Genomic DNA, 12,961 nt, shown 5'->3' with positions numbered 1-12,961 from the left:
TTTCCAGAAGGAATTATCCAAATTGATTAAGCACAAGGAAGTGATCAATGCACAAATGGATGAAGCAATGGAGAATACGAAGAAAGGAGATCCTATGGTCTTGCTATTTGAAATAAGTACTTTAAATCTGAAATAAATAGAAGACAATAGTTACCTTGAAGTAGGATAAATCTGGAAAAAGCTAATTTTTTATGTCTATGTATAGTTTCGAGGAATTCTACAACCTATTTTGGACTAGAAATGTCGAGATGAAGAAGACCCAATTTTGTCCTTTTGAAGGGAGGTCGACGTTGACCCAGACAGAGGGGCACAATCTTACCCCGAGGCACAATTGTACCCTAAAAAGTTGACCTAGACCTACACTGCTCTAACAAAAATTTTGTTCATGGATCTTGCAAGTTTGATGAAAAAGGTATTTGAATCTACTCTTTAAATCATTGTTCCACACCTGTATCTGCAAGAAAAATGGTTTTGATGTTTAGATTATTGGTTTTCCTTGGTCAAACCCTAGTTTGGAATCAACCTTAATAATGAAATTAAAATAAGGAATGCTAGCAAGTGGTAGAAGTAAATCTAACAATGAAGCTATGATATTCAATAGATATGCAATTGTGTTTGAAAAATAAACAAGTATATTGATATGAAATCTTTAACATAACATTAACAAATGCAAATCAAAACCTCCATGATTGTATGCTTAGAATCTACCTTGATAGAAGAATGAATAAATCTTCAAGATAAACAAAGGACCTTGAAGGAAGATCACACCACCATGATGACTAGATCTAGGGTTTGAATGATGAATCTTGAATGCTTGAACCAAATCCCTTCAAAGGCTTGAATGCTTCAATCCTTAATCTTCAATGGAAAACTTGAATGCTTGAATGATAGAATGCTTTCATACTTGAAAATGGATGCTTGATAATAGATCATAGATGCTCTTCATAAAAAATAGATAATAACTTTTCTCATATATAGTGGATGTGCTCATGAATAATGGATGTCAAAATAAGGGAAGAAGGCTTCCTTATATAGAGATCTAGGGCACAAACTCCTAGAGAAGGCCGACATGGGAGCATTAAATCATAATTAACCTAAACCCCTAGAAATGGACCCAGAGTAAATGCAATTTAAGATTATACTATTACAAAACTCAAAATACCTGAACCAAAAGCGAGAAAAAAAAAATTCAAAGCTCGTGTCTCGAGACTTCCAAAAATTGAAAATGGGACCTAGGGTCAAGGATGAGGTCTACCCTACCCTAGGTCAGGGCTGAGGTCATCCTTGACCTAGGTCAAGTTCAAGGTTGACCTTGACCTAAAAGGTCATCGTTGACCCAAAAAGTCAAAGTCCTCAATTTCATAGAGAAAGTTGTTAGAAATATGCTAGAAATAGAGAGAGAGAGAGAGAGAGAGAGAGAGAGAGAGAGAGAGAGAGAGAGAGAGAGAGAGAGAGAGAGAGAGAGAGAGAGAGAAGTAGAATAGGGGAAAATAGCCAAATCCATTGAAAGACTCATTTAAGGCACTTGACATGGGATCCCAAACCACTTACTCAAAGGGCTAAACACTTTTAACATGGAAGTGCTTCCACTTTAAGATGATACAATTCCATCCTATCACACAAAACTAAGAAGTTCTCCTTAGAGAATTTTGGACCTTCTTATTCATCATTTTAGACATTTCCTCAAGTTGTTAGGCTCCCCACAAAGAGGAAAAAATACCTAATACTAATTGTTAATTGTTAATATATTCAAGGTCCTAGATTACTAAGAGGGGAGGTAAATCATTAATTCACTAACTTCAAACTTTAATCACAATTTCACAAAATTGATTAACAAATACCACATTTAACATCTAATCATTCATCTATTTATTGCATGTTAACTAGTGAGATAACATTTAAAATTGCATAAAAGCATACACACATGTAGCACAATAACACCAAGATTTTTATCATAGAAACTCTCATCCAAAGGGAAAAGCCACAGTGATAATTGATACCCATAAGAATTTTTCATTTTCTAAAATGCATTATCTTAAAGGCTTGGCCCTGTTAAGAGCTTACAATGATGCCCAGTTAAGAGTAGATCTTTTTAGGAGTCACTTAGTTAATGGTTTTACCTCAAACCTATTAATATATTTACCCTCTTAGAAGTGATCCCATTAAATAATTTTCTAACTCAAATTAATGAGCCACCAAGTAAAATAAATTAGCTTAAAATCCCACTTACCCTCTTAAAAGTGACATTGTTAGAGGATTATAACTTTCCAACCTATTAGGATTAACCAATTAGAATGATATTATAAATATCTCTTCAATACTACATTTCATTTTCATTTTTCTATTTCTATCTCCTCGCATATATTTAGCTACTAGCTTGATCACACAACCCTTGTTGATCACAACTCTCACTTTTTCACTATATTACAAAGTAAACAATTTCCATATATATATATATATATATATATATATACACCTCAAAATTTTGTAACTTTAACCCTAAATAATTTACATCGTGATATCCATCGTTATTTGACCAAAATGTATGAAAAATTTATGATTCTTCATCATTTAGAACAATATGATCAACCATTTCAACCATGCATCGATCTAACATATGACCTTTTTAGATTTTGTAATGAACATACACACTTTCAAGAAGTTCCATCATAATTACCAATGCATAACTAATCCTTCAAAAATGTTTAATTCTGCTTCATTGTGACATCATCAATCAACTCACCAACTTAAATGATCTACCAAAAATTGCCTGCATTTTACTAGTTCAAGATCAAACACAAACATTCAACATGTTCTTCATTTTTCTTCCACTTTCTTCAATCAATCCAAAACATGTCTTCATGTAAGACAATTCAAATACAACTTTGACCATAATCCAAGAACTTAATAAACATCATAAACCTTGGATTTAATCATGTGAAACAACATAGATTTGATAAAATAATCAAATCATTTACTATCTTTCATAAACTAACCAACCCAATTAAATTATCTTACTTCAATCAAGCATAACTCACTCAATACTTATGTACAACACGTTAAATTATATATACAATTACTAAAGACATCTTTGATTCTCCCATATCCATCATGCACTCTATCAACTACATATTTGATTTCTCACCTACATAGTAAGAAATTAGCTTCCTAGTAAATAATTCATTACCATCTATCAAGTTGACATCAATGGCAACACAATAAATGATTAAATCACCATCAAGCATGTGATTCAAAAAAATTATGTTTGTTACATCAATAATGAGGAGCAAAGGAGTGTTGAAGTAGAAGGACATTTAGATCTTATTAGGTCATTACATGACGAGGTTAAACACCATTTGGAGCCTAATAACTAGAGGCATAATGAGAAGGTTGAAAAGAATAGGATATTTATAGGGATTTTTTCATAGGGGATGAAATTATGGTTCATTTGAAGAAAGGAAGATTTATAGTTTAAATTTATAGAAAACTTAGGATGGAGAAGTGTGGAACTTGTAGGATTTTGAAGAATTTTGGTTTTGGATTTACTTTTGAAGTTTCAAGTTACTTGAGGATATGGATATATCAGTGCCCATTCCAATATCACAAATATATATGGGCATCATGAGGTTGATTTGATTTTAGAGGTTGGTTAAATATAAAATAGAATTATCCTAAGAAGCAGATGGACGAGATGGAGAGAATCTTGGATAGAAGAGTTGGAAGGAGTATAAGAGGCAGGGATTATTTGGAGTAAATTTTGTGAAGTGAAAAGACAAACTAGTTGAGGATTCTTCGTTGACTTCTCAAGCTAACTTTGATCAATTTGATTCTTCTCAAGGGAATCACTTTCTTAAAAATTCTAAGTGTATAGTGAAAAAGTATCTTGGGTTTAGATAAATCTTGCATCAACCAAAAATATTTATGTTTCTTTTTTGTTTAGTTTGCTAGTTTGTACAATCTATGTGATCGATTCAGCACTCCTTCTTAATTCAAGTTAGCATATGCAATGATTAAATTATAATTTGGACTTGTCTTGGATCATGTTCCAAGGTTCATAGCTCATTTGAATAAATTCTTCTTGAGTTATGATTTTTTCTCTCAGGTAGCATATTCTTTCTTGTTCTTGGTCCTGTTCATGGAATTTAATCTTGCACTACAAATATATGATCAAAAATCATTAATGGCACATATCTCTTTGTTCTTGGGTCATCTGTGAACCTAAATCTCAGCTCAATATTTGGTTCTTACACTACTTATGTAAATCATTTCTTATGATCTGGGACTAAACTTATTGTTGTAATACATTTCCTATTTTTGGGAATGTAATATATTTCTTTAGCCAACTTGCTTGTTGTGATGCCTATGTATTGTAATGAAATGTTACCCTAAAGGGATATTAGATTAGCTTTCAGAATATTTAGAGATATCATTAGAATTGGATCTAAGGTCTCTAGTCGAAGATTGTAACCAAACATGCTTGCTTGTTGTAGCCTATATGTATGTTGCCAACTAATTCTAAATTGATTTTTAGTTGATTGAAAGTTGATCTTGTGTTGTTCAATTTAATTCCTTGTTTCTTTTTACTCTTGTTCCATACCAAGATAGATCTATTTGAGGGCCCTCCATTTGTGATTGCACCATAATGAGAGCATGAGTCTATTGGTGTCTCTTTCACACCCATATGACCATTTAAGTACAATCAAATTAAAGAATTTAGAAGATGGATCTTTAAATAACACTTTTTTTTTAATAAATATATAATGAAATGAGGTTATACATTTTAAAACACTGCACAACACAAGTATTAGGAGTAGGCAAAAAAGATTGGGGTTGGGTTAAAATGATCATATAACATGCTATTGGGAATGTACAATAAATGATATTAACTTTGCAAGGTATGCAATAAGTTTGACCCTACAATCCAATGGATATTTTAGATGCAAGGTTGCAAACTAGTTCTAATATCTTTTCAAGTTAGATTAAAGTTGCCAAGTGAAGATAAATTATATTTGAAATGAACCCCAATTTCAATAAATAATTGATTATTGACATGATCTACCTAGTTAATACCTAATCAAATATCACATGTGCAATAAACTTGACATCTAGTTTTATGTCATGAGTTAAGGAGGCACATTGGAATGTAGCTAAGAGGATTCTCAAATATATTAGAAGGATATTGAGTTAACATGGTCTCTATATTTTGCATTTGGAGGGTAATAGATTACTCGAATATACAAATTCAACCTATATAGGTTCCAAATATGATAAAAGTTCTACACATGTTCAATTTTGGGTCTATTATATTTTTTTGAAATCCCAATGAACAACCTATTGTATCATTTTGATCTATGGCAAAGACAAAATATAAAGCTACCCAATGATCAAAATGAATGAGCGAAATACAAAGCTACCTATCATGTTGATATTTGCTTCAAGTCTTTCCAATGATCACAATAGTAAAAAATGGAAAAATAATTATCATTGATTAGAAGTATTACATATTTGTCCTTTTGCTATATTTAGATAATCTCTACTAAAAATAATAATTACTTGTAATTTTAATTTATTATTTATGTAATTCTCAATAGATTCAAATGTTTCCTAATGATTATTATAGAAAACAAACAAGAATAATGTTCATCAATTATATATGTTACATATTTTTTTAAATATATTTAATAAATTAACAACAATCAACCAACAACTATATATATCATTTCAATCTACTCTTATAAGATTTGACAAATTCCCTTTTTTTATTACATATACAAACTTACTCTTATAAGAGTTGACAATTTTTCTTTTTATTACATATACAAAATCTTATCCCTAGTATACTTTAAAAAATCCTTAATGCAATCAGTTAAAAAGTATATGTTAGTTCAATTTACTCTCGTAAACTTATGAAGAATTTTCCTCCTTACTACATCTGGAAAGTGAAGTCTACAAATCCGATTGTCTATATTGTTGTTTCATTCTTCTAACAACAGTCATTCTATACTAGACTATATTTACAACCCATGTAGAAACATAATATTCCAAAAATCTTTGATCATTGATAAAGATCAGAATTCCCTGGCGTTTAACTCCACTGCAATTCTGCACCATTCATTGGAAAAAAAGAATTGTTAACTTCAGATTATTAGAAGATAGCCAGCAGTGGATCTTGGATTCTTGAAGTTTGGCCATAGTTTACCGTGGGTAAGGAGTACTTAATTTCTTTCTAGTGACATGCAGGTGCAATAAAAGCTCGTACGAATCGAGATAGGCCCACGACTGGGGCCTCAAATTCTCTGTCAAAATGATTTCTGGTCAATTGCGTAGCACATAATTCTTCCAAACATTGAGCTGAATTTCGCCTTTTGACATGCTGCAAATATATATGTCTTCTATACAGAAAATCTCTACGTCTGTTTTTGCTTTCGTCAACGCCCCTTTACATCATAACCCACTGACAGCAGTAAAGATGCTCGTTTCTATTGAGTACTTGTCTATATATTCATTTTCGCTGATCCTATCGCTACAGGATGGGCGGTTTAAATTTGTTGGAATTCGGGGTAGGGGAAGCAAAGCAGCCTCTTGAAGATCAGAGCTATAGAAATGCCCATTTGACAATGAGAGCTATGGATTCTATGGACAAAAGAAAAATATAAAAGTAGCTTCCTTTTGTAGCAATCCAAGAATGTAGTTTTCAGTTTTTGATGAAACGGGAGTCTTTGGCTCTTAGTTGAAGAGGTTCAGTTACAAGAGTTGCGCTCTATTTTCAAAGTAGAAAGATGATTACTGCGAAGGACCTGTACAATGTGCTAACAGCAGTAGTACCACTGTATGTGGCAATGATTTTGGCATATGGATCTGTGAAATGGTGGAAGATTTTTACCCCTGATCAGTGCTCTGGAATAAACCGATTTGTAGCCATTTTTGCAGTTCCCTTGCTGTCCTTTCACTTTATCTCCACCAACAATATATACGCCATGAATTACAGATTCATTGCTGCTGATTCCTTGCAGAAGGGTATTGTATTGTTGGTGTTGGGCATTTGGGCTCAGTTTGGGAAGAATGGGAGCTTGGAATGGATGATCACTTTGTTTGCCTTGTCTACACTGCCCAATACGCTTGTGATGGGGATTCCCCTGCTGAAGGGAATGTATGGAGAGTTTTCAGGTAGCTTAATGGTGCAAGTAGTGGTGTTGCAGAGTGTTATCTGGTACACCCTCATGATGGTGCTGTTTGAGTATAGAGGAGCTAAGATACTTATTATGGAGCAGTTTCCTGAATCTGCCGCTGAAATTACCTCTTTGAAGGTGGACTCTGACGTTGTTTCTTTGCATGGAAGAGAACCTCTGCAGACTTTTGCAGAGGTGAGAGGAAATGGGAAGCTTCGAGTAACTGTCAGCAGATCTAGGTATATGATAACCCTCGCTTGAATCGGAATTTCATTTGCATCCAAAATCCTAATTCACAAACAATTTGTTTTGAACAAATTTTGTTTCTTTTCTCTTTTAGTGTGGTAGTTTCAATTGATCTCGTAGAAATAGATTTCATTACTAACAGTACTTTCCCTTAGCCACTAGTTCTTGACTTCAGTTCCATAAGCTCTGCAAATCAAATCAGCAGCCATCTCATCTAATTCGGTTTGTTTTCTGTTCTGGTGTGATACACACAATCAAATCCAGAAAAAAACTTGCTTTACAAATGGATTGCGGGAATTCTGATAATGTTAATTGATGCCCTTCATGGGAGGGAGCTATATTATAAATCTTCTCATCCTAATGATGGATCACGCAGTGTGATCCGAGACATTGATGCTAAAAAATACACATAATCGAATCCTGAAAAGAACTTGAAATCTGATAATGTTAAGTGATAAACTTAGTTGATTCGAAAGCAACAGATTTCAGAAACCAACAACTCTACCTTCCATAAAATCACTAGGCAATAGTTATTGACTGTACATTCAAGAGCTCTATTGACCAATTCAGCAATAATCTTGTCTTATCTGGCTTATTAGCTCATCTGATGTGATACATTCTAGTTTCATCTCATGGAAACAGCTTTTTTAAACTAACAACACTGCCTACCATAAATCTGTTATCCAATAGTTATTGAAGTCAGTTTCATAAGTTCTACTATTCAAATCAGTAATGGGGTTGCAAGCAGAGTGGGTTTAAACATGGAGGAAACTCTATAGCCAAGCATGCTCAAGCTGGAGTAGTACTCGGAGCTTCACCTCTGTGAGAATCACCTTGATCCAATGACTGCGAAAAGTTCCATTTATTCTCATAAGGGAAGGGTTCATGTGAAACACTACTCATGAAACATGGGTCAATGAATTTGACTCATAAATTACATAATTAAATCCTGAAAGCAATATCACAAGTAGTCATCTCATCTGATTGGGGCTGTTCCCTCTTCTAGTATGATAATTTTAGTTGATCCTTAATAAGCAGATTTTAGAAACTAGCAATCTACCCTCCATAAAATTGTAAGGCAATATTTATTGACTGTACTTTCAAGAGCCCTGCTAACCAATTCAGCAGTCATCTTTCTAGTCTATTTTGTTTGCTTATTTGATGTGATAAATCCTAGTTTGATTTCATGGAATCTGTTTTTATAAACTAGCAGCAGCACCTCACATAGAATTGTTGGCAAATTGTTCTAACACTCTCATCAGGATTTGTGACAAGGGCTTAATCATCTTGTGTACTATAAGTTGAGTGGTTGTATTGGACACTAACAGAATGATCTTTTGTGGTAATGAGAACCCCACTCTAACAAGAATGGTTAGCCAATACTTCTTAAATGTGCTTCAAGCAGCTCTACAAACCAATTTTTTTTAATCTAAATCATGTGATTGATATTTCATTTTTGTTACAGATCGCAGGGGTTTGCATCTCTTCCTTCTCTCACACCGAGGGCTTCCAATCTAACAGGCGCGGAGATCTTTTCTCTCCAATCCTCCTGCAATCCTACCCCGAGAGGCTCAAGCTTCAATCATGATTTCTACACCACTTTCTCTGGAAGTCACAGAGGAGCTCCTAATCTGAGCCCCCGGCATTCAAATTACCATTCTACAGATATGTATTCTTTGAATTCTTCCAGAGGTCTCACACCCAGAAATTCTAACTTCGAGGAGGAAGGATCCAGGGGTTCGAACTATGGGCGATTTGGACACCATCAGCATTCTATTTCCATGCCTCCTTATCGGCTAAGGCCACAGAAAAGCTTGGGAAGAAGTATGACTGGTGTAACAGAGTCATATCCTTCTCCAAACCCTGGAATTTTGTCACCGGATGATAGCAAGACGGCTAAAACAGATGAAATGAATCCATCGGTGAATCAAAATGTCAATGAGGGTAATAAGGAAGTGCATATGTTTGCTAGGAGTTCTGGCCCATCAACCATATCTGAAGCAAACCAGCCTGAAGAAGCTGCAGATAACAGTGGTAGAAGTGATCCTAAAGCCGAGGCATTAGACCATCATATCACTGAGAGCAAAGGTAAAGTTAGAATGTTATAGCTTTCAAATCACATATTTGGTTTGATTCCTCTTTTGATTTGCATTATGCAGATAATAACAAATTAATGTTGTAGCAATAAACCAAATTGTTATATGCACTTCTAGATGAAAAAGGTTAGCACTCCACTGATCATAAGATTCTTTTGTGGGATCCTCTTAAATTTCTTTGTTTTATGTTTTCAAGATAAAAAGTGAGATTTCCAGCATACGTTGGAAAATTATCCCTATGAGAAAAGTTTAGGAATATTGGAAAAATGCAAGGAATTTTCTATAGGAGAGCTAAAGTACATGTAGTTTGAGAAAGCTCCACACAAAGCAGTAGAATGTTGTCTATGAATACATTGTACCGGCAAGTTCCAATATAAAGCAAAATCCATATAAGGATTTGTTCATCTTGGAATAATTGTCTTCATATAAAGCTAGTGTACAATGTGAAAACCATGCTTACAGCTAAAAGTATTGAAATCATTTTTTCCCTTTTCCTTTAAGTTTCCATTGTTAAAGGGACTCTTTTGGTGGATGAATAGGCATGGTACAGGAGTCGAGTGGATCATATCAAGAATACGTTGCCAGTCCAGCAAAGAAAGGCATTACTTCAGATGTAGAGATGGCGAGCCCCAATTCTAAATTGGGCTCTAGTATCTCTCTAGACGAGCAGGGGAAAAAGCAATTGGAAGCAAGCAAAAGTGCAGTAAAAATGCCACCTGCAAAAGTGATGACCAGGCTTATCTTAGTCATGGTGTGGAGGAAGCTCATAAGGAATCCCAACACCTATGCTTGTATATTAGGTCTAATATGGTCACTTGTGGCTTACAGGTATTCTCTAATTTCTTATGCTTTCATTAATCTTTACTGATCTCTTTGGGAATAACAATGCCAGTCATTCACATTAATCATAAAAAGTAAACAAAATCTATGAAGTGTAGGATAGTTTTTTTTGGTTTTAATTCTGTAAGGGTTCCAATCAACAATTTTTGATCACATTCAATGATTCAAATTTATTGAAGAATGTACAGAATTAAAATCAAAAGCTATTATACATTATATAATGGCGCGGGCTATGCTTCGACAAATTGAAAAAGTCAAAATACTGAAAAAAAAAATTCCTCAGATCTGCAAAAAACGCAATGATTTTTTAGCGATCTCTTGTTGTTTTCTGCTATTAACCATTCAAATCGAGAAGAATTCATGCTAAATTTTTTGTGAAAATCTGCTGTGTTTTCGTAATTTTCAAACAGGAAGATAGCCGCATCCTTATTAAAAAGGACAAAATAATCATATCTACTATCTCAAAACTTACCTATACAAATAACCATTTTTCTGCTTCCTAGGATCAGATCACATCTACTCTTTGAAATGAAAGTTTTGAGATGAAAATCTATTTTGTTCTCTGCATATGTTGTTTTCTGATGGGTATTGATTGAAGGTGGAATATCAAAATGCCAAAATTGGTGTATGGTTCAATTGCCATTTTATCTGATGCTGGTCTCGGCATGGCCATGTTTAGCTTGGGTAAGGATTCTTGGCAAGGCCTCTCCTTGTAACTCTTATTTATCCTTTTGCTTTTAATATTTAGTTTAATACTTAGTTTTATCCTATTGATGGATAAACGAGTGTGATTCGAAATGTTGATGCTAAAAAAACTTTTCACAATCAAATCTAAAAGTTCTCGCAAATAAAATTTTATGTTTCAGAATTTCCAGCTAAACTTCACAACGAATGCTATAAGACAAAATCATTCTGACCATTATATACTGCTGACAAACAGGATTGTTCATGGCACTTCAACCAAGAATCATAGCTTGCGGAAAATCGGTTGCAGCATTTGCAATGGCAGTTAGATTCATTACTGGTCCAGCTGTAATGGCAGCTGCATCCATTCCCTTTGGACTCAGAGGCAAACTGTTACATGTGGCCATTGTTCAGGTACACTCAACAAAACCCAATTCAGAAGATTTAATCTCTTAAGATCTCAAAATTGTTCATAAGACGTGTAACAATTCATGGGTTTTAATGGAAAATTTCTGGACTTTGATGTAATACTACAGGCAGCACTTCCTCAAGGCATAGTTCCATTTGTTTTTGCCAAGGAGTACAACGTACATCCTGAAATTCTAAGCACAGCGTAAGTTCATTGCAAATCTATTTACCTATGTCATTAAATGTTAAAAAGTGTGAAGGAAGAAGGAATGCACTGATCAATCTCCATCACTTCTTTGTGATTACAGGGTGATATTTGGAATGCTGATCGCATTACCAATAACAGTACTTTATTATCTCCTCATGGGTCTATGACAAAAGTAACATATGTATTTGTATTCTGTAGTTTGTGTAATCACTCCTTAGGTTCATTTGAAAGTCACTATCACATCATTTGATTCCATTGGCATCATAGATAGAGAACTATAAGTCGCCTTCCAAGCTTCCTAATCAACAGGACCTGTTGGAAATAATGGTTTATAGAAGTGTGCCTATTTTTTGGTTTAGAATTTGAAATATGGATATCTTATCCATTGATATGCAATTATCTTAGTCTTTGTTGAGTTCTAGAGTATCCATGTATTGCTCTTCACCACCATCTTGTACTTTATATGCAATGCACGGGACCAAGGGAAGATGTGTTTTCCTAGTTTGTACAAGCTGCTAGAGCTTCACTAATTTTTGATATTTAGAGGTGTGGTTTCAATTTCAGAAGAAATCAAGTAACATCTTTGCTTTATTAATATTTCTGACCAAGGGAAGACCTGTGTTCCTAATTTGTACAAGTTGCTAGAGCTTCACTCATATTTGATATTTAGAGGTGTGGTTTCAATTTCAAAAGAAATCAAGTAACATCTTTGCTTCATTAATATTTCTGCATATATTTATGAGTATGACACTTTATAATATAATGTTATTGAAGTGTTTATAAGAAGATTTGAATTCAATATTATTGAAGTGTTTATAATATGATTTTAACTATTACATTGAGTATTTTTTAATTGTTGGAAAGAATTTAATAGTTGAAAGTTCTTCAAAAATTGTTATAAACTGATTTATTGTTTACTATTTTAACAATATTGTAATAATAATTGTGATTTTAAAGTTGTTAGTGTTATGATGATTCTTATAATTGAATGAAATATATTTCTTAAATATAAAATAGCAATGAATCAAGTGATGGTGTATTAGCACATTAATAAAACTTAAGTTAGTATACAAGGTATATTGATGTGGCATTATATTTGATGATGTGATTCTCAAATTGTACTTATAAGTAGGAGACTCACCAACTAATTTGGTGTAAAAGTTTGGGGCTCATTTGAAATTTCCACGTAGGAATTTGAGAAGAGTGAAGTAAAAGTGATCAACTACTAGGTCTTCTCCCTATTGTAGAAGCATCCATGGTTTAAGAGAAATCTTGAATGATCCAAAAATATTTCTATTTTTAAATAAAGG

The 12,961-nt window shown here is 33.6% G+C and overlaps 1 protein-coding gene across 1 annotated transcript; it reads left to right on the top strand.

Moving 5' to 3' along the window:
• The first annotated feature begins 6,525 nt into the window (after positions 1-6,525).
• LOC149557590 (auxin efflux carrier component 2-like) lies at positions 6,526-12,372 on the top strand. Its single transcript, XM_089832229.1, has 7 exons — positions 6,526-7,408; positions 8,881-9,503; positions 10,051-10,339; positions 10,950-11,035; positions 11,292-11,449; positions 11,572-11,648; positions 11,752-12,372. Exons 1-7 carry the CDS (start codon positions 6,780-6,782, stop codon positions 11,816-11,818), a joined length of 1,929 nt encoding a protein of 642 aa, XP_089688355.1. The 5' UTR covers positions 6,526-6,779; the 3' UTR covers positions 11,819-12,372.
• The last annotated feature ends 589 nt before the right edge of the window (positions 12,373-12,961 follow it).

This window comes from Cupressus sempervirens, chromosome 5 (assembly GCF_028749045.1).
Source record: "Cupressus sempervirens isolate cs-2001-9-10 chromosome 5, ASM2874904v1, whole genome shotgun sequence".
NCBI classification, from domain to species: Eukaryota; Viridiplantae; Streptophyta; class Pinopsida; order Cupressales; family Cupressaceae; genus Cupressus; species Cupressus sempervirens.
The sequence above is the reverse complement of the archived record's forward strand: the minus strand, read 5'-3'. Positions and strand labels throughout refer to the sequence as shown.

What these genes read in the sequence shown, in the direction of transcription:
- LOC149557590 (XM_089832229.1), top strand. Translation starts at nt 6,780, where the DNA reads ATGATTACTGCGAAGGACCTGTACAATGTGCTAACAGCAGTAGTACCA. An exon ending in GTAACTGTCAGCAGATCTAG is followed by an intron (nt 7,409 to 8,880) that starts GTATATGATAAC and finishes TTTTTGTTACAG; the next exon opens with ATCGCAGGGGTTTGCATCTC. An exon ending in CATGGCCATGTTTAGCTTGG is followed by an intron (nt 11,036 to 11,291) that starts GTAAGGATTCTT and finishes GCTGACAAACAG; the next exon opens with GATTGTTCATGGCACTTCAA.